The 27,352-nt window shown below is 43.7% G+C and overlaps 1 protein-coding gene across 1 annotated transcript in view; it reads left to right on the top strand.

The window, feature by feature from the left end:
• Positions 1-27,352, top strand: part of ACAP2 (ArfGAP with coiled-coil, ankyrin repeat and PH domains 2) — a 127,274-nt gene that overhangs the window by 17,353 nt on the left and 82,569 nt on the right. The window contains exon 5 of the mRNA XM_044669497.1: positions 4-84. Within this exon, the coding sequence (XP_044525432.1) occupies positions 4-84 (81 nt within the window). The remainder of the gene's footprint in view (positions 1-3; positions 85-27,352) is intronic.

A 27,352-nucleotide genomic window follows, 5' to 3' on the forward strand; every position in this document is an offset into this window, starting at 1 on the left:
CAGGCCCGTGCGCGCGCCCGGCCGAGGCAGCATGAAGGTGACGGTGGACTTCGAGGAGTGTCTCAAGGACTCGCCTCGCTTCCGGTGAGACCCCTGCCCCAGGGGAGGGGGACCGTGAAGGTGGGGGGGAGGCTTGGAGGGGGAGGGGGCGGGGCCGCTGCTGTCAGGCTTTTCCGCGCCTGCGCTGTAGGGCGGGGAAGGGGTTCTCTGGGAGGGGGTATAGTTCCCCAGGAACTTGGGTCCGAGTGGACCCGGGAGTCTGGGCCTTGGGGATGCAGGGGGAAAATTAAGGCAGTGCGGGACCGAGCGACCTCCGTCTGCGCCGCCTCCTGCCGTGGGGCAGAAGTCCCCCTCCCGGAGGGGATTCTTTTGCTCTAACACCCCTTGGTTTTGGGGGGGTGCCCGTCAGTACCCTAAAGGGCGAGAGAGAAGGAGAGGTGGGGCTCCTAGGCTCCTCCCTGGCTGTGGGGCTAAGCCTTGGGGGGTGGGGGGAGCTTTCCCTGTGGGTGTTGCAGGGAAAGGCCTTGGATGCTTTGGGGGAACAGGCATTACCTGAGCCCGCAGACACTGTCTGGGCCTCCCCTCTTTCGGGTTGGGGTGACGCCTCAGGCAGCGCCTAGGAGAAGTCCCTTTGGGGTTGGGGTCACCCCTCAGACATTGCCCAGGAGAGGGTCCTTTGGGGTCAGACACTGACCGAGGTAGGCCTTTTGGGGTTGGCATCACTCTGAAGACACCCCCCAGGCCTTGCCTTTTTAGGGTTGCAGTCACATCACTTTTCTGAGGCAGCCTTGGAGCCAGTGATTTCTGGCTAGGTTCAGGTTCTGTCTTTGACACACAGACAGGATTGGGTCTTCAACATCCCTGAGGGCAACTCTGGACACTCAACTCAAGAAATTTCCTTATGGGGAATGGCAGCCTGACTGTCACAGGCAGGTCTGGACCAAATGCGTGCTGTCAGCGGGCCCTATAGTGCCTCTTCTCTCCTCCTCTGCCAATGGACACTGGGACATTTCTGGGGATCAGTGTGGGCTATGTGGCACTTGGTGCTGAACTTCCTGCCCTGCCCGCATGGTAACTGCCCTGAGGGGGCAAACTCTTCTTGTCTCTGTAGCTGCTCCTTGGACTTCCCATCCTCTTTGGAGAAATTGAGAAAGATTGAAACTTTGGTAATCATATTTTTAAAAAGTCCAGTTTGACCCTTGACCTTTTGGGGACTTAACAGTATATAGAGGGCAGAGCTGTTTTTCTTCTAGGCTGATCACGGAGTTTTAAAATCTTTTTCTTTGTATCTTTTATTTCTGACTTGGAAGACTTGAGAAAACGCACCTACCTTTGCCTCCTGATTGTATCCAGATGGGACGCTTCTCATGCCCAGATAGATTTCAAAGCATACTATAGCTTAAATGCTGTTGTTTGCTTAAAATGGTAACTTCTTCCTATGACAGCTCCAAGTTGGGTTTTTGAAGTTTTCATTGCTGTGACTCAGCAGTTTACTTAGGAGAAAAAAGGAAGCATATTTCCCTTTATAAAATGTGGCTTTATGTGGCATTTGTTCCACAATTTTCTAAATCAACTTGAATAATATGAAAAAAATTCTAGCCGTTGGTGTCAGTCATGGATCATGTGATAGCTTTGAACTTTGTTGAAATAAAGGAAACCATTGAATAATCTATAATGTTTTGAAGTAGGAAAAAAATAAACTCACTGTTAAATTGTGTGAATTACTGCTCCATTGACCACCTTAAGTATTGGGAAAATAAAATCTGGCTTACTTGTGGGAATTGTTTTGAGTATTTAGTAGAGGATGATAATTGATAGGAAATGATCATTGTCACAGTGCAGTTAGATGGTACAGAGTACCAGCCCTAGAGTCAGAAAGACTCTCCCTTCCTGAGTTCACACCTACAGATTGACAGAGACTGAATAGCAGTGTGATTCTGGGGAGGCCACTTAACTCTGCCTCTATTTCCTCATCTGTAAAATGAGCTGGAGAAGAAAAAGGCCATTGCTTCAGTACCTCGGCCAAGAAAACCCCAAATGGGGTCATGGAGAGTTAGACACAGCTGAAATGATTGAACAGCAGCAGTCATTGCCACAGGTTGTATGCTTCCTGAACTCTACTCTGTAGTAAAACCTTTGAGTAACATTCTAAATTGGGAGCTCAGGAGTATGTAAAGATGTAAAGATGACCCCCCCCCCTTTTAATTCTGGAGAAGTCCAGTGGGTTTTTGTTTGGTTTGGGCTTCCCGCCCATTGGACAGACTTATGTGACCCTGAATATGTTGGTTTTCATGTATTGGGTTGACACAATGTACCTGACATCTTTTTAATTGTATTTTGCATGTTAGCAAGTAACCCAGCTTAATAGCTCTACTAGTCCATGTTTCTATAGTGCTTTAAGGTCTATAGAATGTATACCAATCCTGGGAGTAGGGCAAGGAAGCATTATTATTCCCATTTTACAGCAGAGAAACTGAGGCTGAAAAGGAGTAGGTGACTTGTCCAGGATCACAGTCCATAACTAAAGGTCATTGCTTTATAGCCAAAGGAACCCCAGAGTCCACGGGCCCCTTGAACCCTCAGATCAGGGAAGGGGAAGCTAAAGTGTTTTTTTCTACAAAGAACCTGCCTCCCTGGTGTAGAAATTGTGCTCTGGTCTTAATATGGATTCTGAATTGCTGCATTCAAAAAGGTGGAGCAAGCCTGTAAAGGATGTATCTGCTGTTGTTTAAACCAAACACATATGAAGGAGTGTAGGTTTTGAGTTGGGATGGACTTTGCCATCCAGTCTGGGCTCCTTCCCACTTTACTGATGTGGAAACTGAGGTCCAGGACATTAAGTGGCTTTGTGAGGTCATAACAAGAAATAAGTGACCAGGCTGATTCCTGCCCAGGTCCTCCCTTCCCGATCCCAGAACTCTGCCTTTCATGATAAGGGGGAAAGGCACTTCCCCAAGAAGCAGGGAAAGAAAGCAATCTTCTTGGGGGAAGAAGAGGTAGAGGCTGATAGTAGGCCAGAATTGCACCAGTAAGGTCCTGTTAACTTGAATCCAGTTAATGGCTAATTTAAGTTAATGTCCAACACCGTTTAAGATTTAATGGGCACATTTAGTTGTATGAATGTGTGCTTTCAGTTCCTTTTAAGGGATGTGTTAAAAGGGTCTTAGGTTCAAGCTTAAAACATATCTACAAAATGAAGTTTGCATATTTTTCCATAGTAGAGAATGTTTATTCTGACCAGGATTTGTTGGAGAATATTTCACCTGGTTAGGGCCAGGTTTTGGAGTTTGCACTGGAGCTGTCACAGCTTATAGATATTTTATGGGAATGGGGCTTCTCTTTTATTTCTCAAACATCTTTTTTTTTTTTTTTTTTTTTTTTAAACCCTCACCTTCAGGCAGAAGAGCAGTAAAGGTTAGGCAAAGGTGGTTAAGTGACTTGTCCAGCATCCCCCAGTTAGAGTGTGTCTGAGGCCAGATTTAAACCCAGCACCTCCCATCTCTAGGTCTGGCTCTTTCTTCTGAGCCACCCAGCTACCTCCTATCTTCCTTTGGAAACTAAAAGCTGAACTTAATGGTTGGAGGGATTTTCTGTCCTTAATATGCAGATACTATACATCCCTTCTGTGCTTTTAAAAACACATCTTAGGGCAGCTGGGTAGCTCAGTGGAGTGAGAGTCAGGCCTAGAGACGGGAGGTCCTAGGTTCAAACCCGGCCTCAGCCACTTCCCAGCTGTGTGACCCTGGCCATGTCACTTGACCCCCATTGCCCACCCTTACCACTCTTCCACTTATGAGACAATACACCGAAGTACAAGGGTTTAAAAAAAACAAAAAACAAAAAACAAAAAAACACATCTTAATCGATATTTTTTATACTGCCTATATTTTCCCTTGTATTTCTTTTTCTCCCTTCCAGAGACCATTTCATTTAATTGATTATTAAATTAGTTAAAAGGTGGGGGGAAATTAAGCAAAATTAACTAATATAAATAGTTTGGTAATAATGCAATATTTTATACGCCTTAATTCCTCCACCTTTCTAAAGGAGGAGGAAGAGGAGGAGATGCCTTCCCCTTGCTTTTTTTGGTCATCATACTTTTGCAGTATTCAGTTGCAGTTGTTCCCCTTATTCTTCCCTTTCCATTGTTATCATATATATATACATGGCTTTCCTGGTTTTTCCTCCCTTCACTTTGCATGAATTCATATTAATCTTTCCATGCTTCTCGAGGCATTTCCTTTTAGGTGAATTTTCCCTTAAAGCTAACAAGTGTGTCCCTTCCAGCTCATCCTCTCCAGACATCATAGATCATTAGCCCGAGGTCCTTCCCCATCTTGGTCGCCCTTCCCTGAATGCTTTTTCATTTCCCGGTGACCCTCCTAGCATAGTGCTGCAGATGTGTCCTCAGGCAGGCCAGAGCACAGTGCAGAGGAGAGGTCTGTGGCCACTTTCACTTGGGCAGCAAATAAACCCAGAGCAATGTTCCCTTTCTTGTGGGTTTTGCTCTTGCCATTCATTCAGTGCTTTTCCCAGTCTCTTTTAGCCCCCTCGAGTCATCTCTCTCCCAGTTTAAGCCTGTACAACTCAAGTGTAAGCTTGATTAAGTTTCTTAGTGGTTGAGTTGGCCTGTGTCCTACTCTGCTGGGACTCTGTTTAGGTCCTAACTCCTGTCATTCTGCTTTCTCTCCTGGTTGAAGGCGGTCTACACACTGGATAAGGACGTGCCCTCTGGCTCTTTCTTAAGTTATAGCTCCGAAGCTTAAGAAATTGTTGGGAGCCAAGCCCAGATTCTGGCGGTCCTCACTAAGGGGTTTCTCTCCACTCTGAATGTTAAGCATTCTCAGGGTGTAACCTTTGCCCTGGTAAGGCAGCAGGGTAGTGTTGGCTGCTTGGTAGACTTGAAGGAGCTGTCTCCCTCTGGCCTTCCTTTCTTCTCTCGCATCTTGCCCATCTGCCTCTTCTAAGGGCCAGCCATCAGCCTTGGCTCCTGTGATGGTTTCTCTCCTGCCTAGGCTCATCTTGTACAGGGCCTGAGAATGCCATTCCTCCATTCCAGGAAGAATCCCCAGTGCTTTCACTATGTCCGGTCTGTGGCTCAGGCCCTTCCTACTTGGATATCATCCTGTTTTTTTAGCCCCTTCATGCTATTCTCCTCTGGGGACTTCATGTTTTCACCAAACTGCTCTCCTCCGTCCCTTAAATGTGCTTTTCTTCTTCAAGAGAAAATATCTCGTTCTCTCTTGCCCTTTCGAATTCTTCCCCAGCCTCTAAAGGCCAGTTTGATTTTCATGATCTCCTCTGGGAAGTCTGACCTCATCCGGTTGGTTTCATGGAGTACTTTGTGAGGTTTGAGTTGTAAAACAATCTCAGTATCTTTTAGATTGAGTGATTCAGAATCCTGGATTTAAAACAATGTTATGATCTGGAAGCCATTGGCTTTGAGTAAACTGTGGGAGCCAGAGAGCTGGGGAGCTCTGAAGGGAGAGGAGTCTTCCCAGGTAACTTGGGGGCAGGGCTTGGTAGGCCCACCTGGAATGATGCCAGTTCCTGGGTGGAGCACACTTCCCTACGGGGTAAGGCGATGTCGGAGAACAGGATGAGGCAGGATCCCAAGTTGGACAGGCTGGGGAGGCTCAGCCAGTAGGATGAGTGGGCAGGCTGAAGGAGATGCTGTTCCTGGTATCAGAGGTCTTGGATTCGAATCTCTGTTGGGTTTCTTTTCTGTACACAGCAGGGTGGGATGGGGCAGAGATATACATAGTGAGCTCTAGACAGAGAGAATTAAGAGAGGGAAGGCACTGGAATGAAAAGGGCTAAGGGAAGGCTTCCTGCAGAAGGTGGGATTTTAGTTGGGACTCAAAGGAAACGAGGAAGTTGAATAGTCAGAGCAAGGAGGGAGAGCACTCTGGATGGCCAAAGGAAAATGCCTGGGAGGGTCTTGTTCTGGAATAGGCAGGCCAGTGTTACTGAGTTGAAGAGCATGCGCTGGAGAATGAGGGGTAAGAAGCCTGGGAAGGTGGGGGTCAGATGAGGAAGGGTTTGAATGCTTCACAGCATTCTCTGTTTAATCCTGGAGACAATAGGGAGCCCCTGGAGTGAGTTGAATAAGGGGTGTGTGACATGGCCAGACCTGGGGGCTGAATGGAGGATGAATGGAATGGGGAGAGACTTGAGGCAGGGAAGACCCACCAGCAACTTTGCAACAATCCAAACTTGAGGTGGGGGCAGCATCAGAGGAGAGAAGGGCATGTCTTGGAGAGATGTTGCAGAGGTGAAAGTAACAGGCCTTGGCCATTTGCCAGTCTTGGAGAATCAGATTGGGGGGGTGGTTGGTGTCCAGAATGACTCTTAGGCTGTGAGCCTGAGGGACTGGGAGGATTGTGGTGCCCTTCACAGTAATAGGGAGAATGAGTCTCATTTGGGACATGCTGAGTTTAAGATGTCTAAAAGGCATTTTCTCTACTGCCTTGACTGCTCCTATAAGTCATATAACGTTGCTGACTGATTTTCACTGCTACCTTTTGTTTTTACATCACCTTCACTTCTTAATGTCTCCTTCCTTCCCCCTCTGTTCAATATACCGTCTCTGAAACAAAAACTAAAAAGGAAGAAGATATAAGAAAGCATTTTAGCAAAAACAAGCAACACATCCACCATCTGACAGTATGTTCAGGATTCACACAGAATTCTCCACCTCTGCAAAGAAGGGAGAGCACTGTGTTACTGGTGGGGAAAGAGGAAGTTTGAACAAGCTATAGCCCCATATTCATGGGCCTTAACCTAGGAAAGCCTGTCTCTTTCTATCATTTTACATTCACTTAGGGGTATTTTTTTACCTGAAACAATGTGTTTTTTACCAGTTATCAAATTTTTTTTCCTCCTTCACATCTACCCCTCACTTCCTCCAGCACCCCACTTAAAAAGACAAAGATAGCCCTTGTTACAGGAAGTCTATTCAAGGATAACCAATTCCTGCATTGGCCATGTTCAAAAAAGACATTTCACTTTGCACTCGGAGTCTACATAGGGAGCTGGGAGCTTTTTTCTATGGAGAGGGGGGAGCATTTTTCATTGGCTTACTCTAGAGTCAGGACTAATTATTGTAGTGACCAGAGTTCATAAGTCTTTCAGAATTAAACATTTTACAATTGCTGTGGTGGTATTGACTGTTCTCCTGGTTCTGCTTATGTGAATCTGCATCAGTTCATAAAAGTCTTCCGGAGTTTCTCAGTTCTCTGTTATAATTCAGGAAGATTTCATTATTTTCAAAAACCATCATTTGTTCAGCTATTTCCCTAATTGATGGCCACACCTTAGCTTTCAGTTCTTTGGCACCATAAAAAAAAAGCTGCTTGAACTATTCTTGTTCATCTCCCTTCACCCCTTTGAGGTAGGATTCTTGTAATCTCCATTTTACTGATGAGAAAGAGGCAGGCAGAGATGGAAGTGACTATCCAGAGTCACAGAATTTTTGTCTGAGGTCTTCCTTACTCCTAAGGGTAGTGCTTTGTCCACTTCTCTACCTTCTACTCTGTTCCACTGATTGATCTCCTGTTCTGTTTTCTAAAACAGCATCAAAATGATATGATTTCTGCTTTGTAGTATAATTTGGATTCTAGTACTGTTAGCCTCCTTCCTGCACACTTGGGACACCCCCCGCAGCCATCAGTTTCCTTTTGTTTCTCCAGATAAAGTAAACCTTTTTTTAGTTCTATAAAGGAATCTTTTGATAGTTTGATTGATTTGGCACTGAATAAGTAAATTCATTTAGGCAGTATTGCCATTTTTATTGGTTAGTTGTACCTATGAGCAGAGACTATTTCTCTAGTTAATAAGGTCTGTCTCCCTTTGTAGCTCTTTTTATCTGGTTCCTCTGTCTTGTGTGTAGACTGAAGCGTTTTATATTTTCTTTACTTGTTTTAAATATAATTTCTCTTTCTGCTTTTCTCTCTTGGTTTTTTGGGGCATCATACTAGAATGCTGATGATTTCTGTGGATTTATTTCATATTCTGTAACCTTGCTGAAGTGATCGTTTTAGTGACTTTTGGGCTTGATGAGAGTTCTTTTAAGCATACCAGGAGATCATCTGCAAAAAAGATCATTTTAGTTCTTCTTTGCCTAGGACTATCCTTTCCTTTCTTAAAGTGTATAACTAGCATTTCTAGCATTGTGTCAAGTTGGAGTGGGTACAGTGGCCGATGTGGCATAGAATGAGCTGATGTGGTCTATAATGCTGGCTCTATGTTTCAGATAAATACTAGTTACCATGTTAAGGAGGAGTCCTTTTATTTCTGGTTTCCCTTTCTGTTGACACATCATGTGATTTTTGTTCTTGCTATTATGTTTCGAGTTTTCCCAATATTAAATAAATTCTGAAAGGCTAATATAAATCTAACCTGGTCATAGTGTATCATCTTTGTTATACATTGCTGCAGATTTTTTGCAACAGTTTAAAATAAAATATCAGCATTTATATTCATTAGGGATAGGAGCAGCTAGGTGGTGGCTCAGTGGATTGAGAGCCAGGCCTAGAGACAGGAGGTCCTGGGTTCAAGTGTGGTCTCAGTTACTTCCTAGTTCTGTGATCCTGGACAAGTCACTTAACCCTCATTGGCCAGCCCTTATCCCTTGGAAATAAAACATAGTTTTGATTCTAAGACAGACGGTAAGAGTTTTTAAAAAAAGATATTCATTAGGGATATTGATCTGTAGTTTTCTTTTTTTTTGTTTTGACTCCGTAAATATCAAGACCGTAATTGTGTCATAGAAAGAATTTGGTAGGATCCCTTCTTTTGTTATTTTTGCAAGGAATTTGTATAACATTGGAATTAGTTGTTTTTTGAGTATTTGATATTTTCCTTGTGAATCCATCTGGTCCTGGGTTTTTTCCCTTTTGGGAGTTCATTTATGGCTTGTTCAACTTTTCCCCTCCTTGGAATTTGTTCATTTTTCTATTTCCTGTTTTTATAATCTGGATATTTTGTATTTTTGTAAACATTCATCCATTTAATTTAATTTTTTTTAATTAACAGTATAGGTGGGAAAAATATTTCCTAATATCCTTGATTTCTTTATTTGTTGTAAGTTCTCCTTTTCCATATTTGTTATTGGTACTTTGGTTTCTTATTTTTAATCAAATAAGCTAATGGTTTATTTATTTTGCTTACTCTTTTATCCATTCTTTTTCTGTTTCCCCCTCCTTTTTGCTTTCTTTTTGTTGATTTTCAGTGTTTAGATTTTGCTGTTTGATTAGAGTTTTAAAAATTTGTTGTTGGGGGTTTTTTTGGATTTGTTTTTTAGTTGCATGTGATCATCGATCTTTTCTTCTATTGATGAATGTGCTTAGAGGTACAGTTTCCCCTCTGGACTGTTTTGTCTGCATATTTTGAATGAAATTATCTGATATTTCTGTGATTTATTCTTTGATCAACTAATTCTTTAGAATTAAGTTATTCAGTCTCTAGTTGATTTTTTATTTTTTTCATCATTGGTCCTTTGTTGTATATACTTTTTATTGAATTCTATTTAGTAAAATATGTGTTTAATATTACTTTTCTTTATTTGTGAGGTTTTTGTGTGCAAATACACGGTCAGGTTTTGCGAAGGTGTCATGCACCGCTGGTAAATGCGTCTTTTCCATTCCATTCAGTAATTCCCAAAGTATCGGCACAGCTAACTTTTCTGAAGTTCTGTCCAGCTTTTCCTTCACTCCTCCTTGTTTATTTTTTTGGTTAAGTTTTTTTTTTTCCCTGACTCAGAAAAGTGGTGCCCTGAGGTCTCGCCACCAGTATTTTACTGTCTCTCTGTAACTGGCGCAGCTTTCCTTCTAAATCTTTCGGTGCATAGATATTACAGATGGAAATGAATTCGTTGTCTGCGGTCCCTTTCATCAATATAGTCTCTCTTTTTAACTTTATTCACTAATTGGCTCCCACTGCTTTCTTGAGTTCTTGGGGCGCACTAGAGTGAGCTTCAGTCCCTTATCCTTACGGGAGTCTTCCTATTTCAAGTGAATTTCTTGAAGAGGACATATTGGTAGATATTACTTTCTAATCACTTCTGTTTGGTGGATGAGTTCCCAGGAAAGTTTGTTAATTATGTGTTTCCCTTCAGGAAAGAGATGCAAAGAGAAGGGGAGCCTGAGGACAGAGGGAGGAAGCCTGAGAGCTCCATTTCCTAAATTACTAAAATCTTAGGAGGTGGCTGGAGGCCTTTCCTGAGTGCTGCAGGAGGTTCCCCTTCTCTCAGGCTCTTCCTTTTCATGGCTCCAGGGGGCCTGAGCTCAGTTGAACTCCCAGGTAGCCTTCTTCCCATTCCATTACTGGGCTGACTGTCAAGAAATTGCCTGTTTCTTAGGCTTAGAGTTTTCAGCCGTTTACATGTGAGTCCTGGAGGAGGGACATCTGTCAGGCTCTGTGGCGTAGCCCTTCTTTGGAGCTGAGAGCTGCCATTTTACTGCAACTCTATCAGAAATAGATTATATGCGTATTAACCTAAAGCCTCAGTTTTAAGCTTTAATAGTTTCCCGTTGAACCGACATTTTTTGTTTGTATACTGTGTAATGCAAAATGCATGCATGTATGTAAATAATGAATGTGTGCGTGTGCGTGTGCGTGTGTGTACCCACATATATTTTAGCAGTGAAGATTCAGGAGGTCAGTATATCCAGCCAAGAACAAGGCTTTCAAATTAAGCCAAGAGCCAGCCAGATGTTCCTCCATTTCTGAGCTCAGATTTGAATTCACTTGAGTCTCAGCTGGCAACTTGTTGCTCTTGCGACCTTATAACAAATAAACAGAGTTAAACAGATCCTCCCCAGAGGCCATCTCCAGACAAGAAGCACCTCCGAGTAACATGCTCCATTGAGGGGCCTCTGGAGACACCTCTGGTTCTGGAGGCCTTCCAAGTTGTTTTGGTTACAGTGTGGCTATTTTTGAATCGATTGTTCCTTTGGTTCTTCCTTCACGCATCAGTGTGAATCATCTTCATGATTCTCTGAAATTGTCTCTTTTCGTCATGTCTTGTGGCCTGGTATTCCATGACATTCCTATGCTCTAATTTGTTCAGTTGTTAGCCATTCGTCTAATTAGGTAAGTTTAGACATCCCCATATCATCCAGTCTCAATGAGATCATGCTTATGAAGAAGAGCTTTGTAAACCCTATAGCACTGTATTAATGCTGGCTGTTATTATTAAGCCTTTTTAAAATTTCCCCTTTAGGATCAGGAAGTTTGTTTTGCTCCTTCTTTACCTCTTCATCCTTTTGTTTCTTTGAGGAGCTTTTGTATTTCTCCCACTAGACCCCTGCTAGTGCCGAGAGCAAGCCCCTTGCATTGGGCCTCAGGTATTCAGATTTGTATTATTCAACGTTCATTTATTATTTATTTGTGTAAAGTATGAGCATTGCTTTCAGCCCAATGGGATGATGCAGCATGAATTGCAGTAGCGGAAGGGGATTCCTAGATGTGCTCCAGTTGGGACCTTGCTGGCCTGCTGGTGTAGTTCTGTTATGTCCATTTTAGGTAACAGGGAGCGTCACTTGCTGCCTGCTCTCACACCTCCTTTTCTTCATGTTTGTGTCTTTTCATATTCCTCAAGGATAAACAATAGCAAATTCACCCCCTTCCTGCTTTTTACAGGAGAGTATGCTTCCTTTTACTCTGTCTTGGCTTCAGCCTTTCAAACCTAGAGAACAGAACCAGTCCACCCCAAGCCCTCTGTTGTTCTTATTTAAGTCCTTCCGTATTCTTGGAAAACATTAAGGTCAGTCATTAAATATTTCTGCACTAAACTGGGATTAACAGGGGTTAAGAAAGGCTTCTTGTAGGAGAGATTTTAGCTGGGAATTGAAGGAAGCCCTAGGAGTCAGGAGGTAGAGGGGAGGCCGGGGACAATATTCCAAGCAGGGAGACAGTCAGAGAAAATACCTGGTGCCAAGATATGGAGGGTCCCTATGGAAGGAATAGCAAAGAGGCCAGAGTCACGGGATGAAAGAGTACTTGTAGGAATAAGGTATAAGGAGACTGAAAGTGGAGGGGGTTGGGTGATGAAGGGCTTTGAATGTCAAATAGAGGATTTTATCTTTGATCCTAGAGGTGATAGGGAGCCACAGGAGTTTATTGAGTAGGGTGAGGGGGTGACATGGGCAAACCTATGCCATAGGAAGATTCCTTTATTAAGTTGAGGGAAGATGGACTGAAATGGAGAGAGATTTGAGGCCGGCCTACCAGCAAGTAGAATGTGGTAAGGACTTATATCGAGGTGGTATGGCAGGGTCAGAGAAGAGAAGGGGAAATATGTGAGAGATGTTAGAAAGTCAAAATTGACAGACCTTGATAGCACATTAGATGTGGAAATTGAGAGAAAGTGAGGAATTGAGGTTTTGGGGAGAAAGAGAATGAGCTCAGTTTTGGAGGCTTTGAGTTTAATATTGGACATCCAGTTTGAGATATCTGAGAGGCAGTTGCAGACGGGACATTGGAAGTGAGCAGAGACATTAGGGCTGGAGTGTTGGTTTTGAGAATCAGCAGCAGAGAGTGGATAATGGAATGGAAGGAGCTGATGGAATCAAGTGAAGTAGTCTAGAGAGGAGAGAAGAGGAACTCTGAAGGGCCTTTTCTTTCAATATTGATTATTACCACTCTACCATTATATAGGTTCTAACAATTGCTGAAGCAAATTTACATTTCTCGCTTTGTATTCTTATGTTTGTATTTCAGAATTCCTACTTAGCCATTGGCCTTTTCAGCGGCTGAGAATTCTGTTTCATCAAAGGTCCCTTTTACCCTCCTGTAGCATCATACTCAGTTTTGCAGGGTCAGTTATTCTTGATTGTAATTCCATCTCTTTTGCCTTTAGGAATCTCCCCATGTTTAAGGTAGGTTGTTGGGATTTAAACGGGATTCTTTTCTTCTGGATTCCTGGATTGTTTTTTCTTTGACATGGGAACTCTGAATTTGGACTGGAATTGTTTCCGGACCTTTTCTTTGGAGTTTCCCACCAGGAAGAGGTCAGTTATTTCTTTCTGTCTTCATTTTGCCTTCATCAAAATGTTAGCTGTTGGTATTATTAGTATTCTCGTAGATCTGGGTAGTTTTCATTTATGGTTTCTTAAATATAGGGTCCAAGTTTTCAGGGAGTGCAATGATTCTTAAATGATCTCTTGTTGACCTGTTTTCTTCTTCTTTTTTAGACTCTGACTTTGTTTTACTATTGCTTTCTAACTCATAGAGTTATTAATATTTTTCTTTGGCCTAGTCTTGTTTTTAGCAAGTCTGTTCCTTGGTTAGAGCTTACTACTTTCATTTAAATCAGGGCTGTCAAACTGAAGTAGAAATGGAGGTGGCTGATTATTAGTTAAGGCTCCCTGCTGGCCACATACTTTTTCAAAACCACACACAGTTTTCAAACCTGATGTTATTCATATTTTATTGTTTTGTTAAATATTTTCCAGTGTAAGAGGGGAAACTAGATATTTAAGGTATGGTTGCCAGAAATCGGATTTACACGATTTCAAATTAAAATAGACCCAAGTCAGGATGACTTTTATGGAAGTTTATTTACAATTAGGAAGGTTGAAGGTAGGGAAATTGAGAGAGAGAAACTCTGGCCCGGACTAGAGGACCGGACCAGGTAAGAATTTAGAGGCCCAGCAGAGGGGCACAGAGGTTAATTAAACCAGGCTTCTAGCCACAAGGCCTTTTACAATTAGAGAGGCTAGAGAGGCCTCCTTGAGGGTAGAGCCTCCAGAAACACCAAGGGAGGAGAAAGGAAGTCAGCCTAACTTACCCACGTGACAATTCAGAGGGAAGCCATCTGAGGTCTCAGCAGAGATCCTTCCACACCAAGTCTAAGGCCAACCTCCCTCCACAGGAAGTTACCATCATATTTAAAAGAGAGCATCTTTCCTCACTTCCAGCATCCACCTCCAATTTCAAGGACAAATGGCAGCCTCAGCACTGTTTTGGACTACCCAAAGGGCAGACCCTTGTTTTTGATTTGTTACTTACTATCACGTGTGGGTAACTGATCTTCCCCTCTCCACTTAATTCTAAGTTTGGTGGGGTGACATTATTTCTGATGGCTAGAGTCTAGCAATGAATGAGGATGAGCTAATTCCATTTACACACCAGTTTTAATCTACTTGGACCATGTGCTCTAGTCTAAGCTATTTATTTTCTCAATGAATTCTTTCCTCAAGAGCTTTACTTAATTTTTTTTAATCTTTTGCTTCATTTCTTCTAGGATACTATTCATATAGCCATCTTTCCTTTGATGTTCTGCTTACAGTTGTTATAGAGTTGGATTTGCAATAATTTTTGATACTAACTAGTATTTTCTTTGATTTATTCTTCTCCCTAACTTTAGGTCCTGGTCCTGAATTGGGCCTTTATACTAGGGCCATCGCCCTATGGTGCATGTTTAGATAGAGTAGTTGTTTCTGCTCGATTTTGCTCTGTGGTCTTTTGCTGATCTTTACCTCCTGGAGTTTGACCCTTCCCCCTCCCCCGTTCAGAGTGATGGATCATCTGGACCTTCTCTGGCATCTGAGGGTAGAGTAACACTGCTGGATGCCATAACTCTTGGGCCTTTGATATTCAGGTTTGAGTTCCACACATTATACTGGTTGGCTCTGGGTTGGTTAATTCCTTCTGCCTACTGTCTCCAAGGCTTTCATGTTCCCCACCTCCATTCTCACTGCTTCCTTTAAGGGTAACCCAGACTTGTGGGGTCCAGTATTCGTCCACTGCCTGCTTTGCTTGGGGGTGGGGAATCTCTTTTCTTATTGCTTACAGGCTTCTGGCTCACTTTTGTGCACTTCTGAAGTGGAAGAAGTCACTCTAGCTTCTTATTCTGTTTCTTTATCATATTTAGCCTGGTGTGAACTTCAAGGTTTTGCTGGAGTTAGCGTGGGGGAACTGGGAGACATGCTGCCTCTGTTCAAAGGGCTATCTTGGGAGATTCAAAATGCTCTCTTGGCAGGTGCAGAATGTTCTCAGTTTTTTATGTTATGGGTAGCTGATCTTTATCAGAGAAATTTGCTGCAAAGACTTTTTCTGTCATTGCATTGATTTTGTTTATGCAAAACCTTTTCAGTTTTAAGTATTTGGAACTGTCCATTTTATCTCTTATGAGCATCTATATAACTTGTTGGTTAAAAAAAAATTTTTTTTAAACCCTTACCTTCCATCTTGGAATCAATACCATGTATTGGTTCCAAGGCAAAAGAGTGGTAAGGGCTAGGCAATGGGGGTGAAGTGACTTGCCCAGGGTCACACAGCTGGGAAGTATCTGAGGCCAGATTTGAACCTAGGACCTCCCATCTTTAGACCTGGTTCTTAATCCACTGAGCTACCCCGCTGCCCCCCCCCCTTTTTTTTTTTTAAAGAATTCTCTTTCCTTCTTCAGTGTTGGGAAAGTTAGAGTCTTCCCTTTTCCTGATTTATGATCTGACTTTTTATAGCTGTCATATCCATCTTGAGGACAGCTTGATAGAGTACTGGGATTGGCATCAGGAAGACTCAGTTTCATGAGTTCAAATCTGGTCTCAGACACTTACTAGCTGTGTGACTTAGGGCAAGTCACTTTACCCTGTTTTCCTCAGTTTCCTCATCTGTAAAATGGAGAAGGAAATGCCAAACCTTTCTGGAAGAATTAGACAGGACTGAAACATCACTGAATACCAAAAACGCATTTCAAGCTTGTTGTTGTTTATGGAATGAGATGTTGGTCCAAGCCCAGCTTCTTTTTCTAGCAGTTTTTGATGGCTTTAGGCTAATCGAAAGCTGCGCTACTGTGGCCAGTCGCTTCTGGGTTTTGTTTATCTGACCTGCTGCATTGACTATAGTTTGAGATCTGGTACTATGAGGCCCCCTTTATTCCAGCTTTATTCTTTATTATTGCATAACCTTGAGATACTTGACCTTTTGTTGCTCTAAATTAATTGTATTCTTTTGTCTAGTTCTAGAAAATAGTTGGGTGAGATACTGAATCAGTAAATGTAAACTATTATTATATCAGCACAACCAAACCATGAACAGTTAAGATAGCTAATTATGTCTTCCTTTATTTCCATAAAGACTATTTGGTTCCATTCATATATCTTGTGTACATTAGTAGATGGGCTCTCCTATATTTTAGGCACTTTTCAAAGCTATGAAAAAACTCCAACCTTTACTTTCCATCTTAGAATCAATACTATGTATTGGTTCCAGGGGAGAAGAGCATTAAGGACTAGGCAATGGGGGCTAAGGGATTTGTCTAGGGTCACCCAGCTAGGAAGTATCTGAGGCCAGATTTGGACCCAATACCTCCTGACTCTGGATCTGGCTCTCAATCTACTGGGTCACCTCATTACCTCCTTTAAAAGTTATTTTCAATGAAATTCCTTTTTTTCTTGATAGGTTTCATTAATAATACATACAAAAGCTGATAATTTTTATGTGTTTGTATAATTTTGCTGTTTTACTGAGGTTAGTTGTTTTGTTAATTAATTTGTATTTGATGTTTTGAAAGTATTTTGAATGTAAAGTCCTAATAAAATGAGTATTTCCAAACTTATAGGAAAACTGGAAAAAAGTTATAGATGAAACCCCAAACTCTTCTTATGCCCAGCCTGCATTTCTCTTTCAATGTAGAATGGATCCAGGGGTGACTTTGAAAGCCGTCCTATGTGTGTCTGTTTGATTCTGGCTTTCCTTCTGTTCTCTTTACTCTCTTTCCTATTTCTTTCTTTTGAAGGGGAGAGGGGGCTCGAGGTCACTATCCTTTTTTTCCAAGATTCCTTTCCTATCTCATCCCAACAATTAAAAAAATTCATTAACACATCTAGACCATAATTGTTAGCTCATCATTTCACACTTGAATGTCATGGTTTTCCCATTTTAGAAATGCTCCACAAATCCCACCACGCCCACACCAAGCGCCCTAGAACATCTGATTATTCTGTCCCCATCTTTTGGTCAAAGACCTTCCAAAAATGCCTCCTGGAGTCCTAAGATTCCGTGGAATGTAGCTGGAAGCTAAAGTTAACTCACTTCTGGTTATCGGTCCTAAAAGAGGCAATTCTGGACCAAATCGATCAAAACCTAGAAATCATCCAAATGTAATTTGAACTTGACTTCGAGCTCTCCCAGAAAGCTTGGAAGTGGGATGTGGTAGCTAAGGGGAAGATGCAGCAATGGAGAATGGTGGCCTTCCGCAGGAGAACCCTGAGCAAGCGTGGCCTCGGAGACTCCAGACGGGAAGGGAGCTTGAAGCGACTCAGTCCAGTCTCTGTACTTTCAGAGAAGGAAGCAGTGAGGGATTCTCCAGAGCCACCGCAGTTGTCAGCAGAGGTGTTGGGATTGAGCCTCAGGGTTAGGGTCTCACCCAGGACCACGTTGCCCTTTCTTAAGTAGCAGCCTTTCTCTGGCCAGATGGATGCCGGGTTTAACTTCTTCGCCTAATCAGCTCAGGCCACTGCAACTCCGAGCCCTGGCGCATCAGCCTGTGCAGTGTGGGCACACGACTCAGGCAGTTCTGGCTATTTTTATTTGATTTCATGACTAAGCCTGGCACTGGCATGAGTTATTCGGATTTGCATATTTTGTATACACATAATGTATAATGTACATGCATGTGTGTAACGAAAGCCCCGCAAAACGTGTGTGCTTCATGTGAAGGAGATTACGTGTAGCTAGGGGTAGAGATACCAGACTTGGGAGTTCAGAAGTAATGCTGGGCCTCTATTAGGGAATATAAAAGTGTGCAGGAAGGACCTTGCTTCAAGCATCACCTGACATGGGGGCCCGGCAGTCCCTCAGCTGCTTCCCACCTTTTCTTCATTAAAATAGGGACAGGGTGGGGGGTTGGGAGCAGGCGTGAAGCCAGGTATGTGAAGCATCCACGAGCCTTCACTGCCCCTGTAGCGAAGGGGATGAAGGGCCAGCCCTGTGGGTCTTACCTCTGACACATACTGGCTGGCCAATGCTTCCCTTCATGCCTAGCAGACTGGCAAAGATGACAAAAGATAGCAATAGGCCGTGTTGGAGGGGTTGTGGGAAGACTGGCATGCTCATGCGTTGTCGCGGGGAGCTGTGAGTCTATACAACCATTTTGGGAAGCAGTTTGGAATTTTGCAAATAAGGTGGCTAAACTGTCCATATACCCTTTGATCCAACAATTCCACTATTAGGATTATGCCCCGGGGGATAACAATAAAAATAGCATTTCTATCGTACTATATAATTATTATCCCGTTTGATCCTTACAAAAGCCCTGAGCGGTGGGGGCTGTTATTATGTCTTCTTTGACAGATGAGGAAACTGAGACACATAGAGGTTAGTGGGCAGCTCCCTCCTCACAGTGTTGGGCCTGCAGTGAGGCTGACTTGAGTTCAGATCAGGCCTCAGACACTTAGTAGCTGCAACACTGGGCAAGTCACTCAATCTGTTTGATAATACCCATCTGTTCAATGGGGATAATAACAGTCCCTACCTCCCAGGCTTGTAAAGGTCAAATGAGATCATAATTGTAAAGTACCTAACACAGTGCCTGGCACATAGAAAGTATTATATAAAATATGTTGGTGAGATTATTAGTGGCTTGCCCACAGCCATATAGCCAGGAAGTGTCTGAAGCAGGATTGCAGGGCAGTTGCAGTTCTGACTCGAAGCCCAGTGCCTTGTTCACTGTGCTACCCTCCTTACACCAACATTTTATAGAAGCATTTTTTGTGGTAGCAAAGCATTGGAAACAAACGAGTGCTCATTGATTAGGGAATGACCATACCATTGGTGGGCATGGATGTAATGGAAGATTCTTGTGCTGGAAGAAATGACAAATATGGAGGAAACAGAGAAGCCTGGAAGGATTTCCCTGAATGATGCAGAGTGTGGGAAGCAGAGCCAGGAAAACATTCACCCAATAGAAATGGAGGGAACAACCTCAAAACTGTATAAAACAAATATTATAAAAGGAAAAAGAACAAGTGTGCCTCCTCCTTTGCCGAGATGGGAGATTTGTGTCTGGAACGTTGTGCATATTTTCAGATTTTCTTGAGTTTTGATTGATTTTGCTTTATTTTCTCTTTTTTCCCTTAAAAATTTTGTTTTATGGGAGGCCCTCTGGGAAGGGGAAGAGGAAAGAATACTTGGAGAAATTCCCTTCGTGGTAAAACCAAAATATATTCTTAAAATTTATTAAAAAAAAAATAAGAGATTTCAGTTCAGTCAAACCCCTTTGTGGGAAAGTTAAAAGTCCCATAACATCCTGTTTATATTTCTCACTGTCATTCATTTGGATAGATACAGTGTAAAAAAGCTTCTTTCTAAAATAAATTAAACTTGAAAAACAGCTAACATTATCGATTGAGATTTTCAGTGACTAAATTGAAATTGTCTTACACTTCTGTTTCTTTTGTTAATGAAGTGGTGATGGATTAACCCAGCTTGTAGCTTAAGGAAAGTACTCTGAAGTGGCTGAAACAAATATGAAGTTAGAAAGGAGTTGAAGGAACATGTAGAGAGCAACACAAAGCAAGGAAGCAACAATAATACAACTTGCTCTGTCTATGGAAGCAGTGGAGAGGATAGACAACTAAGCTGGCTTCCTTCTTTCCTTTCCTCTCTCCCTCCCTTTCTTCCTCCCTCCCTCTCTTTCTTCCTTCTTTCCCTCCCTCCCTCCTTCCCTTCCTCCCTTTTTTAACCAATTCCTTTTTATTATTTTTTCAATTACGTATAGAAGCAACTTTTAAACAATTGTGTTCTGGACTTTTGCAATCCAAATTCTCTCTCCCTTTCTTCTCTCCCCAGACTGCAAACCATCTGATAGAGGTTACGGGGTTTGTTTTCAATAAATGTTTTAGCTGCAGATAATGTATACCAAATTGAAACAATAACTTCATAGTCTATTTGTAGATTAGGTAAGCAAATGGATGCCATCATCATTTGTGTAATGTGTTATTTGTCAAATAATTAATTGTAAAAAGACTCCTTCAGGGAAGCAAATAATCATCCTATAGGCATTTATTAAGAATTGGCCATGTGGCAAGTAGCTAAGTGCTAGGATACCCCAAAAGGCAGAAATACTCTCCGTGCTATCAGGCAGCTTGTGTTCTAGTGGGGAGGGATGACATGCCAGGAGCCACAAGCATTCAAATACAGTATTTGGGAGGGCCCTAGCAGGAGAAAGGGCACAGGGAGGGGACCAAGAATGGCCTCCTGCAAAAGGGGGGATTAGAACTGACTCTTGAAAAATTTCAAGAAGCAGAGGAGAGGAGGGCAAACATGCCAGGCATGGGGGGCTACCAGTGGACAGCTTGGAGTGGGACAGTAGTATTGTGAGGGAGGAGCAAATGTAGCTGAGTCTGGGGGATTCCTGGGGGGAAAGACAGGCTAAGACTGGACAGCTAAGGTGGAGCATTCCCCCTAATTCTGTAGCTAATGTAGGAAGCATTGGAGTCTGGGATGAAGGGGAGGTCACATGTGAAGGCCTTCTTTTGGGAAAATCACTTTGGCAGCTGAGTGGAAGGTGGACTGGAATGAGGGAAGACGAGGCTCTAGTCCCAAGGTGCTGGGGCCCTGTACTGCGGTGTGGGAGTCTCTGAGAAGGTATACAGGGGGAGTAAAGGCACGAGCAGTTGCCCACATGTGGGATGAGTTTGATGAGTAAAGAGTGAAGGATGACACTGAGATGGGGAGGATGAGGGGATCCTTCAGTGTAACCTTGGAGAGAGTCAGTGACTCTATTGGCCTTTTCCAGAGTTATGTGCAAGCCATGCAGCTGTGGGATTCAGGCAATTCCTGAAGTCAGAGAACCTGATTAGAGATGAATTGTTGTGTCTGAGCTACGTCTCTTCTTTCTTGAGCGCCAACACTCACTCTGATGTAATTGAAGCTGCTCTCTGATGAGCGCATCTCTCGAGCCAACAATGGTCTCTCTCTTGATTGGGATTCAGCAGCTGGGCCTGACCACAGAGGCTTTACTGAAATGAGGCAAGGAGCCTGATAAAAACAGAATTTGGTCCAGTTAACCATGTTACTGCTTTTTTCCCCCCTAGCCTTTGGTGCCCAGTTGGTTCACTTATGGAGCTTATTCGGTTTTTACTTTGATAGTTTCTCATCAGTATTTGTAATTTTAGAAATTACTCATTTAGAATGGCTCAGTTCATTCATTAAAGGCACTCAAGCAAACACAACTTTAATGAAATGGGAAAATGGAGGCATTTAAAATAGGCCCCAAGATGAGCTGGCATGTCTGACAAAGAATATGAGATCTAGCAGTCAGCAAGTGTTCATTAATTGCTATTGTATGCCAGGTACTAAGACATACACGTTAGCCCTTGCCTTCAAGGAGTTTACTTTCTAATGGTGGGTTGATGCTGTGTAATTGAACAATTACATATCTGGTATACATGGAGTAGGAGGAAAGAAGTCTTGGGAAGGTCATCTACAATGGGTTTGGAAGGAAAGGCTAGGGGTCTTGAAAGAAGCCAAGGATGAGAGGAGGTTGGGATGAGAATCAGAGAACCCTAGACACAAGAGAGGTGGAGATGAAGACAGCAAGTGGGCCATGGTCTCTGGCCTCCCCAAGAGCAGTTGGTAGTTAAGTGGGAGAAGACTGGACAGAAGGAAAGGGCTAGGTAGTGAGGAGTGTGCCCCCAGGCTTTTCTTCTTCCTGACCCTGCCTACCCAGCACTGTCAGGTTAGTCCCCCCAAAGCCTCCTTTTTATTCTTGCTTTCTGGCTAAAAACAAATAAACAAATCATACACCCTCTCATTTCCCATTGCCTGGAAAAATTCTAATTCCTGACCCTAGCAGCCAAGGTTTTCTCTAGTCTGGGAGACTCCCAGCCTTCCTAGCCAACCTGCTTTCCACCTTCTCTCCCTGGGAAATCTCCATTCTGGGGATCCTGACTGTCGACTCATGACTGAATACCTTTCCCATCTTAAAGCCCTATCCTTTTTGGTTCTGTTCAGTTTCTCTGAATGTCCACCCTGAAACTGCTCAGGCTCCTAGTGACTTTTACATGGTTGTTTTTAGAACACAGTTCCTAGTCCTTCTATGTGAAGATCGCTAAAAGGAGTTTTTGCCTCTTAGAACACCTTGACATTCTCCTTCAGTTGGATTTCCTCATCTGTCAAAGGTAGAAGGAGCTGCATAATTCAGGTGCTTTCCAGAGCCATCATATGTCGGGATTTTAAGGAAGCATGTGGAGGAGATAGGACAGAGGTAGTAGCAGAGTGCTCATTTTTCATCCTGGGTCCTTTGGATTTGTCTAGATCATTGTCTTGATCAGAGTGGTTAAGTCTTTCACAGCCACTTTCACTTTCAATTCCACTATTGCTTTACTGTCTACAATGTTCTGGTTCTCACTTCGCTTCATATCAGTCCATACAAATCTTCCCTGGTTTTTCTGAAACCTTCCTCTAGAAACATGTTGGCAAATGCATAGCACGCGTTCCCTGGTGGCACAGAAGGGGCTGCTCTGTTCCCCCTCTCCACAGTGCCTGAGAACATTTTTCTTATGCCCCACCCATCTGCCCGGCAGCCCATTGGGAGCACTTCCTCCCTCCCCTGTCTGGGGTAATGTAAGGGGCTCACACGTGGCTTGAGGGTGCATTTTGGGCATTCTGTCTCTAAGAGGTTTGCCAACACTGGGCTAGACCATCTCTTACAGCACATTTGTATTCCATCACAATTATAAACCACAGCATGTTCAGCCATTCCCCAGTTGATGGCCATTTTCTTGATTTCCAGTTCTTTGCCACTACAAAAAGAGCTGCTGTAAATATTTTTGTACAAAGAGAGCCTTTTCCTTTGATCCCTTTGGGGTACAGACTTAGTGGTATTGCTGGGTCAAAGGGTATACCCAGTTGAATAGCCTTTTGTTCTAAATTGTTCCCCAGAATTTTGGACCAGCTCACAACTTCACTGGCAGTGTTTGAGTATCCCAGTTTTCCCACATCCCTTCTGGCATTTGTCATTTTCCTTTTTCGACCTGTTAGGAGTTTGATGGCCTTCTGCATGCCTTTGCCCCAGCTGGAATGCCTTCTACCTATACTCCTGACATCTGCCCAAGATAGTCCTGCTTCTTTTAAGAGGCAACTTGAGCGCCATTTTTTTACATGAAGGCTTTCCTGATTCCCTGTAGCTAGTGCCCTTCCTCTCAGACTACTTTTTCTTGCCTATTGTGCCTCTATTTACATTTATTCACTTTCTATTTATACTACATATGTTGCATGTGTGTTTGTCTCTTCCATTGGGTTGAGATGATTTCTTTGGCTTTGTACTCACTGAACCTGCTTTTAGAGTATGTACTTCATAAAGGCTAATTAGTCCTTTGGATAGGAATGCCTGATGCCATCTTGGAATGGATGTTAGATAGTTAGGATGGGTTAGTCCCATGGAAAGAGTGATTGAAGACAGCTGTACTTCTTGAGACCTTGGGAGAAATTGCAGGCCTTCTAGTATGTAGAGTGGATAGAAGCTGGTCAAGGCACGGGAGGAGTGCTGTTCTACTTTTTTAGTGAAGGCAGCAGGGTTAGTGAGTATTGAGGAATTGTGGTCACAGGAAGCCGTCCTGGTTTTACCAACAGGTCATGCTAGACTGATCTCATTAAATCCATGCTGGGAGAGCTCAAGACTTCTGGGGAGAAGAAACTGCTTTGATATGGTCTTTGTCTCCCCACTTAACTGGCACAGAGACTCATCAGTAGGCTTTCCTTGTCATGCTAATCTTGTCCAAAATAGGGAATCACACAAGTTAGATTTTTAGGGGCAGAGAGGGGAAGCCTACCACGTGCCAGCCTCTGTGCTAAGGAAGCACTTTACAAATGTGATCTTATTTCATCCTCCCAATAACCCAGCCAGCTAGATGCTGTTATGATCTCAAGTTTATAGTTGAGGAAACTGAAACAAAAAGAGTTTTAAGAACCTCTCTGGAGTTAGCTAGCTAGTAAATGTCTGGGTTGGATTTGAACCCAGGGGCTTCTTCACTCAGAACCTGTACACAGTGGTGCCCCCTTTTGCCACCTTTAATGACAGTGCTGAATCCAGTGCCTTTAGAAGGCAAAATAAAGCAAGAAAAACAATTGGCACTTTTCACCTGTGGCTCATGGAGCTATATCAGTGTCAGGAAAATCTTTATCCAAGGACAGATACCATTGGAGTGGTCCTGACCCTTAGGACCCTTCCATTTGGCCCTACTTGTCCTTCTTGAGAGTGAAAGAGGGGAAGTGGGTCTTCTTCTAAGAGTATCTCCAGCGCCTGCAGATGGAACCTTCATCTTGGAGCTCTTCGGTCCCTGTTTCCAGGTGGCTCTGCCTAGAAATCCTCCTATCCAAAAGTGCTTTCAGCCTCGGCTTTAGGAATGCATTCTCTATACAGTGGGAGGAATTACTCTGCTTTTGGCAGGCCCATCAGCTGAGATAGCTGTTAAGCAGAGGCCACCTGTTCCACTTCCTTCATTTGACCAAGGGTTAGAAATGGCATATACTTGGTCAGCCATAACTAGTCATCCTGCGTTCCTTGGAACTTGGGATGGAGGCCATCACTTCTTTATGATACTGAGTGACATTTTTCAAGGTTTGAACAAGTAGTAATAGATGTTCCTAATTGTTGGGGAAGATAGGTGGCCCAGTGGATTGACCACCAGGCCTGGAGTTGGGAGGATCTGGGTTCAAATATGGCCATAGACATTTCCTAGCAGTGTGACCTAAGTGCAAGTCACTTAACCCATTTGCTTAGCCCTTGCTCTTTTGCCTTGGAGTTGTTATTAAGACAGAAGATATGGGTTTTTAAAAAAAGACCTAAGAGCTAATAGTTCTGTAGATTATCAAGTGAGATTGATGGAGGATACTCTGGCTTGGGGTCCCTTCCTTGCTCAGCCTCCCCCATTTTTTGCTGTGGCTGATTTGCTGTTTCTTGTTTTACTTGTTAGGAAACTCTGTGGCCAGAAAACAGGAAGCTGGACAGGCCACAGGAAGTATGAATGACAAACGGCCTGGAGATGTTCTAAATCTGAACGTGGCCCCATCCATTGGCACATGTACTATATTGCAGACTTTTGTCAGTCTAGAACGTTTGTTTAGGTAGAGGGCAGAGGCAGCATCTTGTTAAAACTGTGATGGAAGACATTTGTCTCTGACCTGAAGGAGCTTCCAACATTGTCTCCCTTTGTTTTTCTTTTGGGAGATTGGATTTGGGATTTTATTGGCCCAGGGAACTTGCAAAGAGGGAACTTCCTCCAGCAGAACAGGGCAGCACCTGCCCTGCCAGTTGGCAGTTGCTCTTGCCCAGGGTCACATACAGTTCTGAGCTGGTGCTTCCCACATAGGAGGGAATTGTAGGCCTTCCCCAGAGGATCTTCCTTCTGGAGTCAGCTCTTTTTCTGTGTACTGTAGTATACAGAATTGGGGTGATATAGTTTTTTCTAGCTTTGGCTGAGTTCCAAACTCCAAGAGACCTCCCTGGCCCTGCCTCCCCTCCCCACTTCTCTTTATATTTTGTGCCCCACTAGTTTACCTGCAGCATAGGACAGGGCTTGACTTTCTGGCTTTCCTGGTATGTCTGGTGCTTGGGTAGAGAATATGCTTACTTGGCATTCCGTGACTTGACTCACCCAAATTGCTCCTGTTTTTGCCCTTTGGGTGAAGCAGAACAAATGAAATCCCTTTTTTAAACGATTGCTTCAAATATCTTTCCTGTTCCCTCTAGTCTTCCCTTTTACGAAGTTGAGCATGTGAGTAAACCAGACAGAATCTGTGTCTGCCCCTCACAAAATGTGCAGCCAGAACTGAACAAGCGCCCTCCATATTTGATCCGAGCAGGGCCGACTATGCTCCTGATGCCTTCATGACATCAGTCACTCTGAGCCCTGCCCAGTCCTCACACTGCCACTGCCATAGCTCAGGCCCTTATTACCTCTCTTCTGGACCACTGCAGTAGACTCCTCTGGACCTTTCTGCCCAAAGTGTGCCCTTTACAGTCCATCCTCCACATGGCAGCCAGCGATTTTTCTACAGTGCAGATTGATCAGCTCTCTTCTACTCAGTACATCCAAGAGATTCTGTGTTGCTTGGAGGATCACATCTGTCTTCTCCAGCAGAGTTCCCCCTCTAGCATCACCCTGCTCTCTTGGCAAATTAGCCTCTTCTCTGATGCCTACATACGTGTCTGTGTCTCCTCCATCCTCAAAAATCACCCTGCTGTCTAACAACATTAGCTCTCATTCCACACGGCCCCCCCTTTGTGTGGCAAAACCTTATAGGAAGACTGTCTGGAATTGGTGCCTCCTTTTCTCTCCCTCTCTAGTCTGACTTCATCCTCGGCATTCCACCCAAACTGCTATCTCCAGAGTTGCCAGTGATCTCTTAATGGACAAATCCAGTGGCCCTTGCCCTCTCTTCTCATTCCTCTTGACTTGTGGGCAGCCTTGATATGGCCGATCACCCTTTTCTCTTCCGTACCCTCTTCTCTTTGGGCTCTTGTGAAGCCCTTCTGGTCTTCTTGTCTGACAGCTCCTTCTGTCTCCTTGGCTGTCCAGTCTTGCCCATTACCTACCCATGCCTGTCTTCCTTGCTCTGTCCCAGACCTTCTTTCCCTTCTTGCCTCTTTTCACTTGTGATTTCATCAGCTTCCATGGATTCAGCCATCATCCCCTTGCACGCTATTCCCAGATCTGTTTCTCCAGCCATTAATGACCTCTCTTTTGATTTCCAGGCCACCTGCCTACTGAACGTCCCAAAGACATCTAGAGCTCAGCAGAGCTCCCCTCTTCCTGCATAGACATCGCCATCCCCCCAGTCATCCAAGTCGACCACTTAGATTCTTCCTCAGCCCCTCACTCTTTATTTTGGAAGTGTTACCAACTTCGCCTTCTCACTGTCTCTTTTTCTTCACTTAAACGGCTACCAGCTTGATGCAAGCCCTCATCTCCCCATCCCTGGACCTTGGCAATGAGTTGCTAGTTGGTCTCCTGCCTCAAGTTCTTCCCCAGGCTAATCCAGCCTCTATCCAGCTAAAGCTCGCCTGCCTTTCCCCCCTTTCCATATTATAATACAGTGCTGTGGCTCCCGGGTAGCTGCACAATGAAATACAAAATCCTTCTTGTCTTTTCAGAGTCCTATATTCGATTTCCTGGCCACGGCTACCTTTCCAATCTTCTTGCATCTTTCCCCTTCATATCCTCCATGGGCCAGTGACAGATTCCTGTCTTGTCTTTTCCTCTCCCAGGACATTCCATCTTCAGGCAGGCGTTTCCATTGCCTGCTAGTGGCTCCCCCCCCCCCCTTCCTCCACACTCTGCCTTGCCTGGCTTCCTTTTGTGAGAAGACTTTCCTTGGAGATTAACCCAGTGTATCCTAG

Source organism: Gracilinanus agilis, chromosome 3 (genome assembly GCF_016433145.1).
Source record: "Gracilinanus agilis isolate LMUSP501 chromosome 3, AgileGrace, whole genome shotgun sequence".
Taxonomy (NCBI): Eukaryota; Metazoa; Chordata; class Mammalia; order Didelphimorphia; family Didelphidae; genus Gracilinanus; species Gracilinanus agilis.